Source organism: Ochotona princeps, chromosome 9, assembly GCF_030435755.1.
Source record: "Ochotona princeps isolate mOchPri1 chromosome 9, mOchPri1.hap1, whole genome shotgun sequence".
NCBI lineage: Eukaryota > Metazoa > Chordata > Mammalia > Lagomorpha > Ochotonidae > Ochotona > Ochotona princeps.
In genome coordinates this window covers 52,345,535-52,369,239 of record NC_080840.1, presented here as the reverse complement: position 1 = coordinate 52,369,239, position 23,705 = coordinate 52,345,535, and the positions used below count along the sequence as shown (strand labels likewise).

The 23,705-nt window shown below is 42.4% G+C and overlaps 1 protein-coding gene across 6 annotated transcripts in view; it reads right to left on the bottom strand.

Annotated features, from left to right (window-relative positions):
* The window catches only part of TRIM55 (tripartite motif containing 55), a 42,775-nt gene extending 23,539 nt beyond the window's left edge, over positions 1-19,236 (bottom strand). For all 6 annotated transcript variants that reach the window (XM_058668687.1, XM_004588015.3, XM_058668685.1 and 3 more), the window contains exons 1-4: positions 18,690-19,236; positions 17,789-17,961; positions 12,153-12,318; positions 10,218-10,313 (exon numbers count right to left, since the gene is read on the bottom strand). In XM_058668687.1, the coding sequence (XP_058524670.1) occupies positions 10,218-10,313; positions 12,153-12,318; positions 17,789-17,961; positions 18,690-18,857 (603 nt within the window). In that variant the 5' untranslated portion in view covers positions 18,858-19,236. The remainder of the gene's footprint in view (positions 1-10,217; positions 10,314-12,152; positions 12,319-17,788; positions 17,962-18,689) is intronic.
* Between the last annotated feature and the right edge of the window lie 4,469 nt (positions 19,237-23,705).

Below are 23,705 nucleotides of genomic sequence, written 5' to 3'. Positions count from 1 at the left end.
CCAAGGGAACAACATGTGTTAGCTCAGGGAAAGCTTCTTAGCGGAGGTGGTAGTTAAGTTTGGCTTCAAGAGATGAGTATGAGTAGATGTTGTGCAAAGGGATGAAAATATTTGGAGTCTCAGATGTTATCAAAAAGTAGGACAATGGCCATGCAACATGGCAATGCATGAAAGTTGCTGCACTTGCCATTTCTAGCCCTGTAGCTTGAGATACAGACTGTTACAACCAGACCTAGGAACTGAAGCCTGTCAGTAGCTTTCCAATCAAACTTTATTTCATCGCAATTCCTCTGTGTTAAGCTTAAAGTACCATATGCCCACTGCAAACCTGAACTGTGTCTACCATTTAGAAGCCTTATGGATTAATACGAAAACATGATTGCTTCCAGCTTGTTTTAAAGTGAAGCACATTTGAAACATTCATGACTGTCAAGATGTAATGCTGGTAAAATATCTTCATTCCATTAAAATTTTCCCTTTATATGATTTAATGTGTGAGAATATGCAAGTTTTTGAAAGCTAATCATTTGTCATGAGCAAAGTCAAAGATTAGATCACATGGGGTTGGTGTGGTGGCTCAACAAGCTAAGCCTCTTTCTCCAGTGCTGGCATCCCATATGGGCACCAGTTCTAGTCCCAGCTGTTCTGCTTCCTGCTTCTTGGCCTGTGAAAGCAATGGAGGATGGTCCAAGTCCTTGGGTCCTTGCACACATGTAAGAGACCTAGAAGAGACCTAGAAGAAAATCCAGACCCCTGGCTTCAGATCAGTTCAACTCTGGCCATTGGGACCATTTGTGGAATGAATTAATGAATGGAAGTGCTCTCTCTCTCTCTCTCTCTCTCTCTCTCTGTCTTCTCTCTATAAATCCTCCTTTCAAATAGAAAAATCTTTAAAAATTAGATCACTGGTCTGTGCCATGTAAGTGTCATTTAGTGCTTTAAGTGAAATAATTACATTTATTCCTATATTATTTCAATTGTAACTGTTATTTTCATCTTTTAATGACTCTTACATTATTGAATTTTGATAAATTAGTCATTTTAGTAGCATTTCTTACTTATACTTCATAGTATAACAAATGCTATTCCATGCACTTTATTATTATTATTTCCCTACATACTCTGTAAAGCACCTATAATATTTTCTGGCACACATTAGGCACTATACTGATGTTTATCAAATTTAGACCCAAACGTATTCAGTTGTGGAATTTTGAAATTGCATGGACTCTTAGCAGTAATCTGCTGAAAATCAACCAAGTTACAATGTGAAAACCTAAAACATGGCAGAACAGTCACACTCTAGAGGTCTTGCTATCATTCATCATTAGTGGCTAGTGTGGAGTCTCTGGCATTGACCTACTGGCTCATTGCTACTCACCCCACACCCAGATGTGCCTATATTTTTCCAAGTAGCTTGAAAAAATAAGCAAAGGAAGTTTTTGTGAGCTGAATATATATGCCTTTTTAAAAGGATATTTTTCTCTTTCTTTAACATTTATTTATTTTTATTGGAGAAGCAGATTTACAGAGAGAAGGAGAAACAGAGAGAAGATGAATAACTGCAATGGCCAGAGCTGAGCCAATCTGAAGCCAGGAGGCAGAAGCTTCTTCTGGGTCTCCCATGTAGGTGCAGGGATCCAACGGTTTGGGCTGTCCTCTACTGCTTTCTTAGGCCATGAGCAGGGAGCTGGGTAGGAAATGAAGCAGCCAGGACACGAACCAGCATCCCTAAGGGATGCTAGTGCGTAGCTGGAGGATCAACCAATTGAGTCGTTGAGTCATCACCCATATACGTGCCTTTTAATAAGTCCTACTATGGTGAAGATAGGCTTTTAAGGTAAGTTTAGTCAATTCCTTTACTAAGTTCATTAAGTGCTTATTATGTACCAGGTATTATACATTCAAAAAATCTGCCACAATGTCCCTGTGCTTAAGAGAATCAAAATTGTAAAATTTTTGTTAAATGACAACATAAAATACATATAATTATTGTATTTTCCAATTTTGAACAGGAAACAGGCATTTTTTCCCCTTACTCAATTTGCCTTTAATATAATCCTAAACAACACATGGCCAGAGTTAGACAGTTCTGTTTCTAGATGTAAGAAAAAACAAACAAGCACATTTTGTACTTGGAATTATGAACTGGGGCTTTTACATTTTTAGAAATCAGCAACATATTCAGATTAGGCTAATGTCAGATTAGATGCTAAATATTCTGTGAAATTAAAACTCAAATTTTTTTTCATACTCTCTGAGGTCAAACCAACACATGAGTGGGTAACTTGAGTGCCCTTCACTCTTCCTTCACAAGATTATCAAGGTCTATGAAGGTTGGAGAAGTACAAAAGCCCCAGCAGAGCAGATTATTGTCTAAGCTAATTAGACAGGTACCTTGAAAAGAAAATATTCTCAATGGCCAGCCAGCTCCTGAAAGGGTTCAGTCTGCACTTCAAACAGTGACTTTCTAGTAACCTGAAAACTGGGTTGGGACAAAATGTGCGCCTCTGCATTATCAAAATGTCGGCAGAATACATTTTAAAGAGTAACAGCTTCCTGCAAAAGCATGGTAACAGGGGCTGGTGCTGTGGCGTTCAGGCTAATCCTCGGCCTGTAGTACTGGCATACCAAGTACGTCCTGGCTTCTCCACTTTTGTAAAAAATAATAATAATAATAATAATGAAGCTTAATACAATCTGTATTCAAAAGTTAGAATGTAAATGGTCTCAGATGCAGGAAAAAATTTTACATTTTTTTCTAATTATGGTCTAGGCACTTAGGTTTACAAGTACGTTTTTCACAACCAGATAAAATGTACACTAACACCAGTCAATGTTCAAAGCTGAATCGTCTTCTACTGCCTAAGCATAACATTCCTTTCTCCGAAAGCTTTATCTAGTGGTCACTGATTTTGTCTCTGGAATATCCATTCCATCTCTTAGAGCTGGGATTTTGATAGCACGTTTAAGATTCCCTATCTTCTCACTTTATGAGGTCCCAGTTCAGTGCCACACCGGTGACCAGCATCCATCCCAGGCACCACCTTTCCATCTCCCATCTGTCCTGTAAGGCTGCCTCTCCAGATTTCTCTGTTGGGAGCTGCTTAGCTCCTGCTGCCTCTCCTGCCTGTTACACCCTGGGCACTGTTTTCTTGATGCCGCGTCAACCACCTAGCTAGGATCACTGAGGCTGTCCATTTTTCAGTGCCCAGCAGAAACCTTAAAGTCCACACGCACTCACTTATTTGTTGAGATATTTTTTTTATTCTTTGGATTCCAAGGTCACCCCTTCTCATTTTTCTTGCTTCCTTGCCATCTCATTTCTAGACAGATGTTTCTTCCCCCTGGTAGTGAACAGCGGGGTCCTGGCCAATCTGGTTCTTAGCTGGCGTTTTGCCACCACTCACCATCTCCCTGACAATCTTCCTCCACAGACGCCTCTGAGAAGCCAAGGAGAAAGAGACTCACATCTCCTCAGCAGCCCTCTTGACTGATCTCCCACCACACTGATGTCCCTGTCTACTCTGGTCTCTTGGGACCATCGGGCTCAGCTACAGGTGAGTGTGCACCTCCTGTAGGCTGACTCATCCCTCATCAGCGAGGAGCATTGGCCTTTTAGTCATGGGCTGACAAGTGATTCTGTGCACCTGCTCTGGCTGCTCCACTTTTAATCCAGCTCCTTGATTATGACTTGGGAAAGCAGCAGTGGATAGCCCTAGGCTTTGGATCCATGAGCCTACGTGGGAGATCTGCAAAAGCACTGGCTCCTGGCTCAAATTGATCAGCTCCAGGCACAAGGCTGCGATTTAGCCCTTTTCCATTAGCCAGGGCTGACATCATGTTTTTTTCAGGGACGCTTTATGTTTATAAAAAGGCACTTGTAGTTGGGTGCTGTGAAGTAGTCTAGTGGCTAAAGCCCTTGTCTTGCATGCACCAGGATCCCATGTTTGTGTCACAACTACTGCGCCTTCCAGCTCCCTGCTTGTGGCCTAGGAAAGCAGTGCAGGACGGCCCAAAACCTTGGGACCCTGCACCCACATGGGAGACCCAGAAGAAGCTCCTGGCTCCTGGCTCCTGGTTTCAGATCAGTTCAGCTCTGGCCATTGTGGCCACTCAGGGAATGGACCAGCAGATAGAAGATCTTTCTTTCTGTATCTCATTTTCTCTGTAAATCTGACTTTCCAATAAAAATGAACAAATCTTAAAAAAAAAACAGGCATTTGAAGTCTTCACAGAAATGTTAAAATTTACATTTTTCCATTTTCAGCAATCTTTATATTTTAATAGCAATAAAATAAAACAAGATATACAACTGCAGAGAAACTTTCTATGGGAGAAATAATAGGTAATGTTAAACTAAAAGAGCAGACAGTATGCTACACAAAATACCAAGATACCATTGTTTTTAATGGTTATGATCTTACATTTCCTACCGGCATCTATTTCTTATATCTGCTTTTTATTAATTTTATTGTCTACCCACTCTCCTCTAGCAAAAACATCCCCAGAACGCAAATCTTTCACATTTAACTCATCACTATTTCTCCACCCTATATATCCGGAGAATGGTACATGATATACACTTGAGAAACAGGGTTTGAAGGGTTGATTGACTCAGTCCTCACTCAAAAGTGTCTTCTATGTTGTTCTTTCCCAAAGAAAATGAGCATTTAACTGGATCCCCAAACTACTGTTTCATTCAATGCTCAAAAAAAGAAAAGACATAATAATACAACTTTGGGGAGGCCATTAAACCTCCAGGCAGTTTTAAAAATTTGTACAATATTCATTTCCCAGACAATGTATGTACTCTGCATTAAAATCTGTACAATAAGATATTGATATAGTCCTTCTCAGCTTGGGCATGAGCCATGGTCTCAACAGGGAAAGATTAATCTCAGTAGGAGCACAATTTTTTTTCTTTTTTACCATATATGGAGTACAACTCTACAACTAAAATAGAGTTGAGATAAGCTTTGAGCCCTAGCACTTGCTTCTGAACAACTGTGGTGCTACCAGACCCATTCATATCTCCTCAACATTCCTCCAGTATTCATCAACACACACATGTTCAGAGCTGTGGCTTTGTTGGAAATCCAGTAAGTCAAAATTGCTTTCATTGAGCCAAGCAGGGTTCCTCCCACCACCTCTCCCCATACTCCTGAAAAAGACAGCATCCTGAAGAAAGAACTATATTGAAGTAGGAAGTTCCTTCCAAGAAAATGAAGCCCAGTCCATCGCTACAAACTCCCCAACAGGTCCCAGAAGTATAAACTGTGTTGTCCCAGAAAAAGAGACAGACTCATTAGATAAACAGGGTCCTCCAGGCACAAGGCCGTGGTTTAGCCCTTTCCTATTAGCCAGGGTTGATGTCATGTTCCTTTCAGGGACTCTGGGTTCTGCGTCTCCTGAATCAGGGTCTTGTCTACTACATCATGCTGCCACTTCATGTGGGAAGTATAGATTATGTCATAACTTGTGGCATATCTAATACTTACTATTAGGGTTACAGGCATTTGGAATTATCTGGGCTAACTAAACCTGGCCACCTAGAATTATTTGGAGTTAAAGCCCTGAGAACTGAGAAGCACATGGGCCTGTCCTGATTTGGTCTGCCCAGTGGCAATCTGAGAAGATATTTAATGGACTCTGGCCTGCCATGGTCTGCATGCTTTTGTTTCTCAAGGGAAAGCTCGGTCTTCCTTGGCTGCCAATAATTTCAGCTGTTGCAAAGCCTCTTTGATTAACAATAGAGCTAATATTTATTTCCATCCATTTCCAATTATTCCCCTATAAGAGGAGGTGCTATGCTGGGCCAAAGCAATTAGCCAAGACTTGGAGGAGCTTCTCTTGATACCCTTTAGGTCCAGGGATCCAACACTCTTCATCCACTTCCTCAGGAAAAGACAGCACTTTCCACCTGTTTCTGAGAATGACTCAGGGGAGACACCAAATGGCTCCTGGCCTGCATGTCGTACTCCACCTCAGGCCTCGTAACAACACTGTGATGAAGGTGAAGCATTTTCATCAAGTAACTGAAGAGGTGGTGGGGCCAGAAGCTTAAGCAATTTTCCCCTTGCCGTATTCATGACAGAGTTTAATATAAAACAAAGGTAGGCTTAAAATTTTGTGGGAAACTGGAATTAAAAGCTAAGCTTATGATACAAAACATTGGAATCTATAAATAGTTTTTCTTAATACACATTCCAATGCACTTTTTTGAAAACCTCTCATTCAATAGATTTGTGCTCCTTGCAAAATTACAGATTTTATGAAAGTTGGCATTTTTCATGTGTTAAAAAGGATCAGGGCCCCCGCGGCGTGGCCTAGCGGCTAAAGTCCTCACCTTGAACGCCCCGGGATCCCATATGGACACCGGTTCTAATCCCGGCAGCTCCACCTCCCATCCAGCTCCCTGCTTGTGGCCTGGGAAAGCAGTTGAGGACGGCCCAGTGCATTGGGACCCTGCACCCGCGTGGGAGACCTGGAAGAGGTTCCTGGTTCCCGGCTTCGGATCTGCGCGCACCGGCCATTGCGGCTCACTTGGGGAGTGAATCATCATTCCTCTCTGTCTCTCCTCCTCTCTGTATATCTGACTGTAATAAAATAAATAAATCTTTTAAAAAAAAAGGATCAGTATCAATTTGTATTCAACTTATGGCATTTTTTTCAGCAACAGGCATTCAAACACAACAGGAATACATCTCAGCCTGCCTACCTGCCTTTGAAAGGGCCATTATTAATAGCTTGTTCCTGGTGAAGCCAGTAACACAGGGTAAATGACACTGGTAAAGATGACAACAGGGAGGGTTTGTTTTCTAGAGATGAGGAACTAAAATCCATTTTGCTTGTCCGCTTTGGAGCTCCCGCGTAGACGTCTCCATTCCCACAAGCAGCCCCCCTTCCCAGTCCTGGCCTGTCCCTGAAGCTCACTTCACTTGCGAAGGCAACGGGAGCTACAAACCACGGCAGGTTCAACCAGGATGGGCTAGAACCCTCCTTCAACTGCAGTCCAGATCTCAGGAACATCTCAGGCCGAGCCACTTTCAGCCTCTCTCAGCTGGGATGACTAAACCGACTCAAGGCTCTCTCACCTATCACCCCTCATGAGCTACAGGGAAAATGCTACTCTCAAAGTGGCCCTCACCATGATTAGAAATTCACACCAATTAGGCACGTTATTGTTTTATAACTTAAAATTTTTTGTTTATCTGAAAAAAAAAGATGCGATGCCACCTTCTACACACTGATTTCTTCCTCAAATGCTTTCATCAGTGCGGCTGAGCTGCACTGAAGCCAGGTCTGGAACTCATTCCAGTCTGTTACATGAGTGGCAGGGACCTTGGTATTTGAGCCATCATCTGGTACCCTCCAGGGTACACATTAGCAAGAAGCTGTGTAGCAAGTGGAACTGGGACTCAGCCTGGTATTCTGATATGGACTGAAGGTGTTCCGACCAGTGTCTCATCCACTACATCAAATGCCTACCACTGTGTACCTTATTTTATTAAGATAACATGGGGTCATCCCAAGCTCAACTATGCTACAGGGCCGGTCCTAGGCCAGGATATACATGATGTAGGGACAAAGTTACATCTATGCAAGAAATGGGCACTACTACCAAAGGTCAGATGCCAGGGTCTCAGGCAAGGGAGTGGCAAGGTAATTATTCAAGGGTAGTGCCTACCCCAGGGGCTACTCTATTTCCTGTCCCTAAGCAGCTCTTCATTAATCAGTTTGTTTTTTAACAACAGTTCCCTATCTCCAGAACCACCAAGTGGCTTCTCAGAAATAGTTTCTGAGCAGGTGGTGAGCTAAGCCAGAGAGAGAAGCAACAACCCTGGGTGAAGAAAGGGAGACACAGAGCTCTGTGAACTTGATCCCTGACATTGAATACAAAGAATCCACCCTCTGTGTGAGGCAGGGCTGGTGTCTGCACCGTGCTGTCCTGCCTTGTAGGCTGGTAAGAAGCTGAGTTTCTGCCGTTTTCCCCACTGATGGAGACCTGGCTCTGTGGGAGATCATTTCCATGATTACACGGACATGAAGTGGCCATTCCTGGTAGAACCTTGGTCCCCAGGACCTGTTCAAAGGATATGGCATCAAGTAGGAATCAGAATGTCAGAGACCTTCTCCAGAGGAGCCACCAAAACTGACCTGAAAGAACGGTACATGTCCAAGTCATAGCCATTCATTCATTCATTCATTCCTCATTTTATTGGCTGCTAAAAAGGTCAGACTCACTTTGTAAAAATGCATGCATTTGTAGGAAGAAGGCCCTGAAAGGTACCCATGTTCCACCATTCACTGTCTTTGTATTTTTTCTTCCTGCTCCCTGCCACCACAAATACACAGGTTATACACAAAACATATATGCATTTTATACTGCTTATATTTGAATGTATGCATCCTAGAAGTATATATGAATAAATATCTGCCATGATTTTTCATCTTATTTTCTGGTGACCAATTCCCAGAAATAAAATAAGTATGTATAAGGGGGTGAGCACTATTAAGACTCTTTTAGGGCCAATATAAGGTGCAGTGGGGTGATGCTGTGATTTTGCTTCAAGACGCAACTGCTCCACTTCTGAGCCAGCTCCCATGTACCTGGGAAAACAGTGGAAAATGGTGCAACTACTTATGTCCCTGCCACCCACATGGGAGACCTGCATGGAGTTCCCAGCTTCTGGCTTTGGCGTGGCCCAGCCCCAGTAACTGGGGAGTGAACCAGAAGGTGGAAGATCTCTCCCCTCAATCCTATCAATCTGCCTTACAAGTAAATAAAATAAAATAAAATAAAGATTTTTTTCCTCTTTCTTTCTTTTCTTTTCTTTTTTTTTTTTTTGGGGGGGGGGGAAAGACTCCCTCCAATTTGGTCTCAGTTCACAGAGAACAACTGAACATCCTCCTCTAGTAACCTGAAGAAATACGTACATAAAAGTGCATCACATATGACAAATGTTATTATTAGTAAGGCTAGGGTCTCCTCAGTATCCGCACTAAATCCAGTCAGCTGAATTAGCTTCACACCTGTTCCTGCTTGTCTTCATCTCAGAGGACTTAAGAACAGCTGCTTTCTACTGTGCCCTTGAGCAGTCTCCAGGAAAAGGACCTGGAGGGCCGTCTTTCCTCACCCTCTTGGTGTCTGTCTTCTGATGTGAGCCGAATGAACCAGGAAATGTTTGCATTTGTTCAAGGCTCCACTGTGACCCGCAAGGCTTTACTCCTGGGTATGTTCTCCAGCTGCTCCATCCCAGACAGAAAACTTGTTCCTCCCAACAGAGATCTCTGTGAAAGGCCCCATCACGGCAGAGACAAGGATAGCGATGACCTCACTTGCCCACAAGCAACATGCACCTATTTTTATTCTTAAGCCTCGGCGTGGTACTGTACTGCAGTGCTGATTCATGGCTCAATGATCAAACTGTACGGACTCCACCTTTTCTGTAAGTAGAGACCAAGAAGAGTGTTCCTGTTGATACCTGAATCTCACTGGGCTCCTCACCCAGAGAAAGCTTTCCTTCTCAAAATGGTTCCCAGCACTATCACAGATCTCCTTAGGAATATGAGTGTGGAGAAGAAAGATTTATATTAATGATGTGCAAATGGAAAATGAGATAATTACAGTGAAGTTCTTAAAGCTGTCATCCAGGAAATGGCCTTTGGCTTTTAATAGAACATGCCTTGCTAATGGTCAAATAATAAGAGTAGTCAGCATTTATTTGTCACACACCATACATCAGGCATTCAGCACTGTGTTTATGCTAGTTTAATTCCTCAAGTAACACCATAAAGTGAATAGAATGATTACCTCATTTTTACATGTACTTTTATTCATATAAATGAATCTTAAAAAGATAACGTTTAAACAAAAGAAGCATAGTGAGAAGTACATCAGGCCATTTGTAAAATTAGGTTTGCTTATAAAACAATACACTGGCCAGGAATTTACTTCCCTCTAACTAGTCTTACTAAAGCAGTTGACTAAGGAAAACACGTGCAAAACAATCCTAGTACTTACGGTAAAAACTGCTTCATTGACCCCTGGTAACTTCCCTTTGTGTTCCAGGAGGTACAATTTCAGACATATATCAGAAAGCAGCCCATTCTCTAGGAAATGCCAGAACAGGGACTTTTGGTGTGGCACCAAGAAAGCCACAAATCCGCTGGATTGCAGCCTGATGTGAACTCCAGGGAGTCACTTAACTTACCTCAATGGTTTTACAGGTGTCCTCCAGTTGGCTGATCACTCCCTGAACTCTATCGTTGCTTCCTACGAGGAGAGCGATGCCATCACTGAGCTCAGACTAATGGAGAGAAAAGAGGGACTCAGATTTTAAAGATTTCCAGAATGCCCCACTTGTGCATTAGTTGTAGTAGTTTTCTGGTGGGTTCTTGGATTAGGGCTCACATAATCCCTAAGGAGTAACAGTGGTACTTGGGAAACTCATTCATAGGCAAAGCACTAGTATGGAAAGAGATGCCATAGTTCTTCACACATTTTTAAAGGAGACTGTAATTCTAAAAACACTAAGAATATTAACTTACAGCCACTGAGAATAATGTATTGAAGCTAAAAAAATCCTAAGCATTGTTTATAAATGAGATGAAATCCAACAGTACAAATATGTGACTTCAGGGACCTCAAATGGATTATTTTGCCTAATGTAGGTCAGGATAAGTTTTACTGGGGAAATGCACATTACAAGTAGTCACTTACTCAGCATACACTTAACACAGGCCTACAAGGCTAGCTAGGAATACCATGCATACACACACACACTCACACAGGAGGTTAAGTCACTACAGACAACTGTCACGTGCAACTGGTTCTGGGAAGAAATGTCCTATGTTCTTTTGACAACCAGAAGAGCTCTAGTGTTTGTATTCATCCCATTGCTGGGGCTGGTTTGTAGTTATCAGTGAACACTGAATGGAAATTTGGGAGACCTGCTTGCTTGACCCAACCTTGCCCTTCATTTATCTCTGGTGTTGGACAAAATAATGTAACCATCTTACATCCTAATTTTCTCACAATTAAAGACAGGAGACTGGACCACAGCAGTGATTATACAACATTTCAAAGCTGCAGAGAATCCTTTCTTCAAATGGAAGCCAATATAGAAACCTACAGGTGAAAGTAATGCTGCTTTGTCTCATCAGGAGTGTAGTGGGCATTCTACCAGTCTGTCCTGTCCATGTCACATGGATTTCCAGACCTCTTTGGGAAGTGGTGTAGAGCACATACCATTCAACTCTAACTCCTAATAACTTGGAAGTACAAGCAAGAGGAGGAGACAGAGAAGGAATCATAGCGGATGGTATAATTCTCTTGCAAAACTCCGCTTTCTTACCAAATAGGGATTACCGGTATTGCCCAGGAGTTTGGCTTCCAAAGTAAAACACTAACCAAATGTGGCCTCAGGGATCCTAACTGAAGGAATAGAGCGGTCCAGATTCTTGGTGCTCAGAATGACTGTATCTTTAGAGCACTTACTCCACTGTTAACTGCTCCGGAGGCTTAAGTCCTGATGTGAGTGCATGAGCAAAGGGAAGGACATTATGAGGTTGGGGCTGCACTAGGTTGCAGTGTGGGACTGTGGCTGAGGCCCTGGAGTGAGTGACACTGAGATGCCTTTTAACTGCTGGCCCAGGTGACCTGAGGGCTAGCAACAAAGCTTTAAAGCTGTTCTGTAATTCAACATCATTATTGTAACTCTCACTCCAGGAATAGGGGAAATGGAAACTTTTTCTGGTGAATAAAATTAAGTGCTCTGTGATAAATTGAGAAACCTGTACTTATTACTGGGCAGACTACAGTACAAATAATCTTGAGTAGTTTGAGGTTGGGCCAGTCCCTTAACACTGCTCTTCTTCAGCAACCTCAAAAAGCACAAAAAACGGTGACCCCATCACTCCGCAGCCTTTCCCAACTTCTGTATTGCTACTCTTCTCTCTTCCCGAGGGCCATCCAGCGACTCTGATAAAGTCAGATGAGTAACACAGCTGCCCATTTGGGCTCTGCCCCTGGCAGTGTCTGTTGTCTCATGGTCCTCGTAGCTTGGGCTCTCCCCTTCTCCCACCACCAGCCCATAAGGAGCTTACCATGTGGGTGCTTGGAAAAGATTCTGGAGCAGCTCTCTTACCTTCTGCCTCTGGAACACATGCGTGAGCGGTGCCACCTGACAATCCTTGTGAGCACCAAACACCTTGCACAAGGAGCAGGTGGGCACTTCACAGTTGAGGCAGTAGATGTTGATGCGCTCATCTTCGTGCTCCTCACACATGGGCTGGTCCGATTTCTTCTCTGGCCTGGATGGAGGGAGGTAGGCAGATTAATGTCCATCAACTCCCACTGGGACTGAGTGGAGAAGCTGGGCTGCTTTGCGAACCACAGCTCATGCCTGTACCCACAGTGGCCCTAATCTGGGCAACTCCCAGGGAGCCCTGCTTGTGCTCAGAACCAAACCAATTTGTCTTCCCTGTGGCTTAGCAGCGACAAAACCTCTAACAACTTGCTTGGTGCAGAGCTGGGGACTCTGAGGCCCTGGTCTGTAGCACTTGCCAGTTTCTGAGGTGTGAATATTTCAATCACAAAATATTTCAAGTTATTCAAGGTTGTAAAATTGGACAGAAAAACTCCTAAAAGTTGGACACTGGGCTCTGGCAAAGCATATGATTCTCAAGAGGTGCTTTCCCATTATGGGTAAAGAAGGGGTGTCCAGGCCACACAACCTGAGTGCCTGGGTTTCACACTGTGTCTAGCTCCTGACCCTAGCTTCCTGCTTGGTGGAGACCCTGAGAGCAGGGATCTTCAGGTAGGCAGGTTCCTGCCTTTCATGCGTGAGACCTGGCTTCAGTTCCTGATGCCTTGGCCCCTTCCAGATTTCTGGGAAAGGAACCGACTACAGTCATGCATGTTCTCTTTCCCCATCTCAAATAAAATTTTAAAACGCAAAGGAATGGGGAGTGTATCTGGCAAGCTAAATCTCTGTTTTGTACCAGTTTTTCAAAGCAGCTCAACTGCACCACTCCAACATCAGAAGTAGTTCCACATACAGAAGGGAATGTAGGGGTACTAGGGGAGCAAAAATCCTCTGTCATTGTTGATCTAAGACCAAGTACTAGCTGGAGGTTGCCGTGGAAGAGAAAGGAGTGAAGATAACCTCCTTAACTAAATTGCAGGACTTACACTATATCCTATCTACAAACCAAGGCTGATCATAGTTTCCAGAAGGTATTATTGGAAAAACTCAAATCCAAATGCTGTCCTCAGATTTTCAGCTATTTAGAAACTTTTTTTAGTTGTTATTGAGTCCATTTTTAAACTGCTGGCTTTTATGGGTCACAGAATCAATTATTATGGACTATATAAAATCAATTTATCGGATTACAACAATTTTTTATATATATGCATTTGTGTATGACAAGACTTCAAAAAGTTCATAGAAAATGAAATTCAAAGCTGTTTACTTTGGTGCAAAAATGCTCACACTCCACCCACAATTTCTTCACAATGCACATTTCCACAAATTTTTGAAGATCTTCCATGTAGATGACTTCACATTTTTGTGCCAAAATAAAACTGATTTTGAATTTCATTTTTTATAAATGTTTGAGGTACTTCATACATATGTCCATGTGAATATACACCTGAAACAACACCATGCACTTAATATAAATGTAGTCATACACCTGCTATAATGTGAAACATACTTCCTTCTATGAGGCACTGATGTGTGTGCAGCTATAGCACAGAACTCAGTGATGGAGGGGGTTCTGCTGACGTATCTCTGTTAAGTCTCTAGGTAGAAGTCAAGTACTTGACATTAGGCCAGTCATTGGGAGAAGCCTTGAATCTGGTTAGCAAATTGCATAGATTTCTAGCTTCAAGACTTTAGAATCTGCATTTTGCAACTAAATTTGTTATTCTTGTAGCAATATGCTTTCCATGAAATCTTTGACCTTCTCTCTTGATGCTTGGAATTCAATAAAGCAAAGCAAAACCCACAACTGAGAAAAGAATGCACTTTCCACATTTCTATTTTTTCAACTACACTGTGGGCTCCTGAATTGCCTAAAAACAGGGCCATAATCTGTACCCAGTACCCAGCAGAGTGCCTCCCATGGTGGGGGGTGGGAGGGAAGGTGGGGGGTTGGGTTGGGTGGGGGAACTGAGCACATACTTGTTCACTGAACAAGAGAGAAATTTAAAGGAAATTTGCTTGATTCATGCACAATACTCTGTTCTCTGATCTAACACCACCCAGGCACAGGGAATATGGGAAAGTCTGACATCACTTGGCATTCAAGAAGAGCAGAAGAGAAGGCCAGACATCCCAATATCAAATCCAGAAATGTGACCCTCTAGGGAATCTCACGTAGAGACTCAGACTGTGTGTCCGTCGGTCTGGTGAAAGGCTCCTGCATTTCTGAAGCCTTCCCTCTCACGAGCACCTTGCAGTAAACGTGGCTAAGCTGGAGCCTGTAACCCAATGACCAGAAAATGGCAGAGGTGGTATAAATGAGGCTTATCTTCCCTAGTGCATCCTGTGTCTTGTGTGCTGCTCTGATGTCCATTGAAGAGCACAGGTGTATACAGTATATAGAGACACTGAAACTGTGGAAACAGCAACAGGCTCCGAGTTTGGTTCTGCTTATGGCTCAAATTTTTTCATGATACAATTATATACTGAGAAATACTTTATATATTCTTTAAGGATTTTTTTCTGGCTTTGTTGCAACACAGGCCCAGAGGTACCACACATCCAAAGTGGGCAAATAATGAAAACCTCTGAATGGTTTAAAACATGTAACAGGCTTGATCAAATACTGCCTGTGGAATAAAGATATAAATATATTTTGAGGAAGTGAGAGTGCTGTGGCTCACAGATGCGGTTCAGAGTCCAGTACCAAATGTTGCCTGTGGTCTTTAGTAGGTCAGGGCTGGCCAGATGGAAGAGCGTGTATCCTCTTTTCTCTGGTCTCTGAGACTTCCTGGGACCACCCTAGAGGTTCTTGAGAGGGGGCATTTAGCCTTGGTAAGGTGCTTCATACAGTAACGTTGTCATCATATTGATCTTAAAGTCTAACTCCAGCTTAGCTCCTCTACTTATTGGGTGGCTGTGTGAACCTAGACAAGAGCTACTTAATCTCTCTTAGATAGTTTTGACTCAACTCAAAGTCATTAGGTGGGAGTTGGGTGCAGGGGTTACGACATCACTTGTTTTATCTGCACCTCATAGCAGAATGCATGACTGGTGGTCCTAATTCCGCTCCTGGCTCTAGCAACCTGTACACGTGCACCCTGGGAGGCAGCAGATGTTGGAGCAAGTCCTTGGGTCCCTGCCTCCCATGTAGGAGAACTGACAGAGTTCCAGGTGCCTGGTTCTGGCCCAGTCCAGTTCCAGTTACTGTGGGCATAAAGAAAGTAAACCAGCAGAAGGACAATCACTGTCTCTGTCTTTGAAATACAATAAAATTTGACATATAAAAATTTTTAAAATATGTATAAAATTAGGCAAAATGTCTTCTAATTAGTTGTGACAGAATAAACAGACATGTACTTATTTTGTCTTCCTGAAATGCCACGCAAGTGAGAGTAAGGAAAGAAAAAAAATGAATTAAAATAACAAAGTGATCAACATGAGAGATCTCAAACAAATACACATGACTTGTATTTTAAAGTTATTCATTACTATGTTTTTAATATTAGTCAAATTAGTACCTTCTCTTGTTATTCCCCAAACTATGACTAGTCTAGCATCACACAGCATTCTAGAATGGAAGCAAAATTTTGTAGAGACCTGCAGTCTGGCTGTTCTGTGGGAGATCAGAATTGACTAGCACCTCCTAGTAGGTTAGTGGCAACCTTCTCCCTTTTGCACCATCACGTCCTATTGATCAGAGATGGGCTCATCTCCCTCTGAATAGCCAAGGTCATTCCAGCATCATTTCAGGTACTCCGAGTCTCAGGAAAACGGTATGGAAGTTCAGGGAACAACTGGCTTGGCACCCAAGGGGGCCAAACCCTCTGAGCAACTTGTGGTTTTACTCCCAAGTAAAAGGCAAGTCTCAATAGTGTAAGAAGAATCTGACACAGATACCCCTACTCCACTCAGAAATGAGATTTAGTGTTAGAAATCTGGTTCATTGCTTTATGCAATTTGATTCCAGCCCTTGGGTACTAATTTTGGCAGCTCCATTAAGCAAACTTCATAGCTCAATGAAGAATATGTCTCGTACTTTCACCGACACTGCAAGTTTTTAACATCTCTGGATTTCATCACAAGTATTAGTTTTCCACATTTGAGGTCCTTCCCTCCCTGTACCCTGCTTTGTTGCATGGAAAGTATTAAAAACAGATTATTGCAATACATAAATAAAACATGAGAGACTATCTGTGGTATTATTAATCAGTTGGCACTTGTGGAACAATTATTCCGTGCAAGGCACTGTAAGAGGTATTGAAACAATTTTCAGATAAATTCCTTTGATAACTGGTTGGTTATTAATTGGCTGGTTAATTTTTTTCTAAGAGTTTGTATATACATTTGCATTTTAAAATAGTGAGATAGAATGAGATCAGATATATGAGGAAACAGCAACAATAGTAGCACTTTGCTTCTTGGCAAGAGACTTTGGGAGCAAGGGAAAGAGCCAGCTCCAAACTCTGCAATATGTCGTCAGCATTTCTTCTCCAGTCCCCTATCCTGATCCTATCTAATTTAGTTTTACATCTTAGGCAGAAAGTGATATCCATAATAATTACAGTAATTATGTGAGATTTATAGAACAGCTTTCCATAGAAGAACTCAAGGCTCTTAGAGCCTGGCAGATGTTCCATCAATACTTTTCCCTTAATAAGAATCACAATGAGGCACTGAGGCCGGTTGGCCTCAAGGTTGTTGTCAAGCTTTTTGGATTGAACTGACCTGTGCCCAACTGAAAAAGAGCTCTTATGCCATGCCTTCCAGCAATAGCTCCCACAACGTTGTCTCTAGGAAAGGAACTTGGTAGTCAATGTAGTTTGATGAATAAGGAGACTTCTTTTAAATGAGTGTGTATATAGATATATACACACACACATATATGCACATATATGCACATATATATGTGAATACTGTATGTCATCTTCAATTAACAAGTAGATACTAAGAGAGTTAATAAATACAATTTAAGGAATAGGAAAACACAATCTGAACTCCCATCTTTTTTCCACTTCACTTCTCCAAAATGAAGTTTGCAAAAGTTAGGCTTATGCCTTGCTTTACAACTTCCCAGAGAGTGAATTCAGTGATAAACTGTGCTATAGAATTTTGATTTTGTTATCATTATCCAGAGGAATTTAAGGCAAGACTGTGTGAACTTGGAACAGGCTATTTCAGAAAATTCTTTTCTGAAAACCTTATTTTCTACAAGGTTTTGCACCAGAATTTTTCTGCTAGGTAGGGTTTGGTACCACAAAAGAACTGTGATACGCAAAATTGTCTAAGATATATAGAACACAAAGCATTCACATGGGACACAGCATTATCCGTTTCTCAACATCTCTGGTACCATTCTTATATTGCTACCATAGCATCAACACCAGCTTCCCTCTCAGCCCAGGGATGATCTCAGCCCATTGGGAAGGACAGATTTGGAAAACTCTTTCTCAATGGAAAGCATTTGGCTGTGACTGGCTAAAAAACATTCAGAGTAACAAAAACACAAAGAAACAAACACACACACACACACACACACACAAACAAGCCTTGGGCACAACACAGGAGAGCATTACCTGGTAGACTCTTGCTTGTAGATGTCAATGATATTTTCCACCAGCAGGTTCCTCTGAAGCCCATAGACTCCATGTCTGTCCAGAACTACTTCATGCCTACAGGATGGGCAGCGGAAGCGGCCCCCGGATGCCACAGTGGTGCCTCCTCTTGTGGGCAAGTACGGGTTGGAGGCCTGTTCTTGCCAAGCAAGAAAACAAGAATTGAGTAGTTGAGTAGTACCACACGGAGCGCATCTGAGGCTTCTTTTCACTCTGTGACTGCAAACAATATGAACTTGTGCTTTTGAGTTTGCCAGGAGATAATCCCTCAGGACTGAACCAACAAGTGATCCTGAAACACAGGTCAAGCCCTTATCCATAGTTAATGAAAACATGTCATTCTGAGTTTGACACGGTTTTCCATATGATGTTTTTACATCCAAAACTTCTAGTCAGAAACTCCAACATTCATGACTTGGGCAGTCATTTATTTTCATCTTTGATCAGATTCAACAATTTGGCTTTCTTACGCTGATTCTTAATATTAACATTTAGAGTTAAGAAGAAAAAAAAAAGAAAACCAAATTTCTTACTCTATGAAACAAAGATAACAGTGATACTTATCATACAGGACTTCTACATTTGCTAAATCTTTGTGAAAGTGTTTACAACAGTACCTGGAGTACAATACTGGAGTACAATAATTGCTGAATTTTTGTTAAACAGAGGAAACTATGTGAATTAAATTTGTTCTAAGGAAAAAAAAAAGAAAGAGGTAGATATCAAAGCACACACCCTCCAAATAAACTTTTCTTAATGGTAAATTTAGCTTTATAAAGTTTCCTGAAGAATGCAGTTGCTGTTAAGTATTTTCTCTGCCCCCCTATGCACACAACACATACTCACACAATTCCAAGCCTACCTGGAAAATATCACTGGCACATTTCCTGCACAGGTTATGCTGACAGGGCAGAATGACCACAGGCTTTGTGAACATCTCTAAACAGATGGGGCAGATGAGTTGCTTCTCCAAGTTATCCATGGTCTGCTGCTCTTTAGAAAAAGACTTGTAATTCAGAGATGCGCTCATCTCCTGGCCGTCCCTGAGTTCTGCCAGGGAAAAGGTGCTCTGAATGGTTTCTGCAAGAATTTCCTGGAAATAATTCCAAGGATTGGATCATCAAGTGTCCTTTACGTTTCTCTCCATGGAGGACATTGTTTCAGGCCCTGGTTCACAGTGGGTGCCTGAGCTGTTTTTAGCAGTCCAGGGTCACGTGACAGTGAACTAACTTGTCCATATAAGCCAGTGTCAGGGAGATGGATTCTGACAGGTGACAGAGAGCAGAAGTCAACATTCTTACCCCAGGGAATGAAGAGAGTGGGTGGGAAGGAGGATTACAAACTCCATTTAGATGGGCCGAGGGGGGGTGGTGGTGAGGAGAAGGAGGTAGAAGCTGACAGTTGTCAGCAGCAAGTCCAAGTGTGCATGCCTGGTCCCTGAGCCAAGCGCTCCGTGAGACTCAGTCAGACCCTGGTGACAGGCTTCTCCAGGGAGGCACAGAACATGGGCTGGGAGCCCAACTGTATGACATTTGCCACTGCTATCTTGAGAATCACCTCCTCAGGTGAAAACACACTAGTCAGAAAACTCTCACCCTAGCTTCACAAGGACACATTGCGTAAGATTTGCTCATCTTTGTCAGGGTAGTGATCAGAAAAAAAATTATCCCATCTTAGGAGCCACTTTCAACTCTTCTTGAATCAAAAGTGTCCACAAACTTAAATAGAGGCAATTTTCCAAACACTTGGGACTGGATGATTCTTTTCAAAAGATTGTATCATGAAATTCTAGTGTGCTGCTTCCTAAAAGTCTACCATGCTGTTTTCTCTTCCCTATTGCTTTTCCTTCCCTCTAACTCTTTCATCCTATCTTTTCTACTCCTACACATACCTAAAACTACACAAAAACGCAGATAGCCTTTAAAATGTAATCTTGGGTTTTAGGAATAATCACAGGGACTTGCAGACCTGAATTTTTGCTACACACCAGGGGGGTCTGAAATCAAGACCTTTGAAAACAGAAGCCAAAAAAAAAAAAAAAAAAAAAAAAAAAATACAGCCCTGCCTCTCTGTGTTTTATTCTCCAAAATTCCTCCACTTGCTTGCCTTTACCCCTTCTTCTAGGGTTTTTTTTCTTTTTAGTTTCCAGTCATTTCCAATACTTTTGATAGGCTCTTAATTCATAACATAAACATCAATACTAACATTTTCCAGGATGTTGTGAAACGATTGTTACACCAACAAATGTCTGTTTAAAATTTTGTAACAGATCAAAAGCAGGGAGGAAATCTGCATCTGTTTTCATGTGCTTCAATTTGTACCTTACTTCTTGATTTGAAAAACCTTGAATAATGAACACGTCTTATTAGCAATGCCCTGAATGTGCCTGGTTACCAGTAGAGGCATGTCAGTGTGAGTGCTGATGTGTGGTCTTAATGCTGGGTGCTCTGAGAACTGAATGACATGCTAATAAGCTCATTTAACCAATAGCAAGTTATACATGTTCATAAACATCTGGGAGACCTTTGCAGAATCCTGATTCCTTTCTGTATTGATTTAACAACCACAAATGAAATACAAAAACTATTTTTTTCTGGATTCATTGATTTTACCTAAACTTGGGAGTTAATTGGGTTTATCATTTATAGGGGTTACAGAGGTCTATCATATATAAAACATTTTCTAGAAAAACTTAAATTTTTCTAATTCTAATTTTTTGGGGTAATAATATTTAGCAAAAACACAAACAATCATAAAGCTGTGCAAAATTTCTTTTTTCCCTTATATTTTTTATTCTGTAAGCATTTTTCCTAGCTACGTTTTTTTTTTTTTTGTTAACTTTTTAAAATTTTTTTTAAAAACTCGGCAGGCATACACATTAGCATATGTTTGTTTACACCAGCATCACCACAAAGTTGAGTCGTGCTTTGTGCTGGGTATTTTAACAGCTACAGTGTCAGCAGGGAATGTCATTTTCTGGGGTCTTTGAAGCTTCATGATATGCCATATGACTGTACAATGCAGCATAGCCTGATCACACAGAAGGAGTTCATTCCCTTAAAAAAAAAGTCTTGAGTATTTATCATGTGTTTCTATTGTGGGAGGCTCCAGCGACTAAAATTTGAACAAGACATAGGTCATTGTCCTTCAAGAGCTCATTTTAGCAGCAGAGAGAAGAATTTCCAATCACAATGTGATCTAAAGCAGCAGGATTGCAGAGCAGGGTTGAAGAGCAGGAGGAGTCAGGAGGACTTGCTGGGTGGGATAACATTTCATTGGTCCACGGAGAGTTAGAAGTGCCAGACAGATGTACAGTTAGGGGCACCATAGGGCAGGTCCGAAGCACGGCCATGATGTCATGGATTCCGAGGAATCCCTGGCATGTGGGGCTGGGGCTGGCAGCCATGAACACCGAGCTAAAGAGTTTTCATCAAATAATAAACGAGGCACCAGGAAATTGTAAAAATTTCTCACAGCACATTTCTGTTTTTGTGAGAGCCACCACTGACTAGATTAATCTCACAGGGATGGCGGGGATAGATGAGCATGAAGGCCAGGTTGGAGGCTGTTGCCACTGAGCCGGGTGATAGGCCTTAGCATGCTGCCGGGAACGATGGAACTGGGGAAAGAAACAAGCAGTCTCAGTGGCTATGCAAGTCAAGGACTCCTCTAGAGTCAGAGGGGCCAGTGACAGCGTAGTCACTTGCAGGATCAGTCACCTGTGTCCACCTCATCTCGTGGACTAAAGAAAGTGACCCTGCCTCAACTGTATCTTTCATCTGTAAGTAAGCAAGGTTCATAACCTAATGGAGCAGCATGGGAGGGGGCAGAAATCTCTGACATTCTTCAATTTTTACTTTAAAAATCTCCAGTATGGGCCCAGTGCAATGGCTTAGTAGCTAAATCTTTGCCTTGCTCATGCTGGGACCCGATAAGGGTGCCAGTTTGTGTCCTGGCTGCTCCACTTCCCATCCAGCTCACTGCTTGTGAGACGGGAAAGCAGCCCACAGTCTTGGGATCTTGCACCCCTGTGGGAGACCCAGAAGAAGATCCTGGATCCTGGCTTTGGATCAGCTCGGTTCTGGCCATTGTGGCCACTTGGGGAGTGCACCAGCGCATGGAGATCTTTCTCTCCGTCTCGCCTCTCTGTAAATTTGACTTTCTGATAAAAATTTAAAATCTAAAAAAAAAAAATTATGTATAAAAAAAATCTTCAATATGATCACATGATGTCCGCCGAGTCTCATTTCTCCTTCCATTTTCTCTTTCTCCTAGGACTGTCCCTGGAGGCCACACAGAGAGCTAGCACGATTGCCTGGGACTTAGGGACCCTGGAGATGAATAATGTCCCCCTTACCCTCTACATTCTCTTTCTTCTATGCCTTGTTCATTTCTCCTCTTAGAGACCAGTGAACTATGTGGCTTGGGAGTGGGACACAGGGAGAAGTGCCTTAAAAAGAAATCAGAAAACTTCAGTCCACTCCCAAATCATTCACAGAGTATAGGAAATAGACTACTCTGGAATTGAACCAGAACTTGAGTTATTTCCAGGAGTCTGGGATTTGGAGCGGAGCTAAGCCTCTACGGAGACATGAAATCTTCATCTCCTGAAGACATCCCGCACAGCATGAAGACAGACACAGCACACTACTTCCTCTCCTTCCCCTGCCTGCACTGTCACCGATCTTCATCTCCTGAAGACATCCCGCACAGCATGAAGACAGACACAGCACACTACTTCCTCTCCTTCCCCTGCCTGCACTGTCACCGACTTGAAACCAATCGGGAATAATTACACAGAGGGCCACCTTGGTTGGAAGTCCTGCTTACTCCTTATTCCCAAGTCCTGTCAACTTTTGACTGGAGAACACTGGTTATCCAAGCAATACATGCAGAAATGGAGTTAAAAGAAGCTTGTTTTGGTGAAAAAGAAAAAGAAAGAAACAAAATTGAAACCCATAGGTTTCTTTCATAATACATATTTTCCATGAACTTTCTGAAGACTTCCAAATAGTCTTGCATTTCAATTTTTTACACTAAGTAAACTTATCTTTTTTTTTTAATTATTTATTATTTAACTTCAGTAATTACATTGTATTATGTGACACAGTTACATAGATACTTGGGTTTTCCCCACCCCTCCCCAAACCCTCCCACCATGGTGGATTCCTCCACCTTGTTGCATAACCACAGCTCAAGTTCAGTTGAGATTTCCCCATTGCAAGCGGAAAGGAGGATATACAGAGAGGAGGAGAGATAGAGGGGAAGATCTTCTGTCTGATGATTCACATTCCCCAAGTGAGCCGATCCTCTTCCGGGTCTCCCACACGGGTGCAGGGTCCCAAAGCTTTGGTCCATCCTCGACTGCTTTCCCAGGCCACAAGCAGGGAGCTGGAGGGGAAGTGGAGCTGCCGGGATTAGAACCGGCGCCCATATGGGATCCCGGGGCATTCAAGGCGAGGACTTAAGCCACTAGGCCACACCGCCGGGCCCCATAAACTTATCTTTTCATCCATTTTGATGAGAGCTTGAAGCGCTCTTGTAGTTTTTAGACCCATTAAGGAAGTAAAAGGGAATGGTACTGTGGCACAGTAGAATAAGCTGCTGCCAGCAGCACTAACACCTTACTGGACATCAGTTCAAGTCCTGACTGCTTCAGTTCTCATACAACTCCCTGCTAAAGTACCTGGGAAAATGTACCTGGGAAAGCAGATGTGCTTGGGCCCCTGCCACCCACAAAGACCCACCAGGACAAAGCTCCTGGCTTTGACCTGGAACTTCCCTCGTCACAGTGACTATTTGGGGAGTGAATATTCTTTGTGAGGAAAAGAATCTGCAAGATCTCTCCCTCTGTTTCTCTGCAACTCTGCCTTTCAAA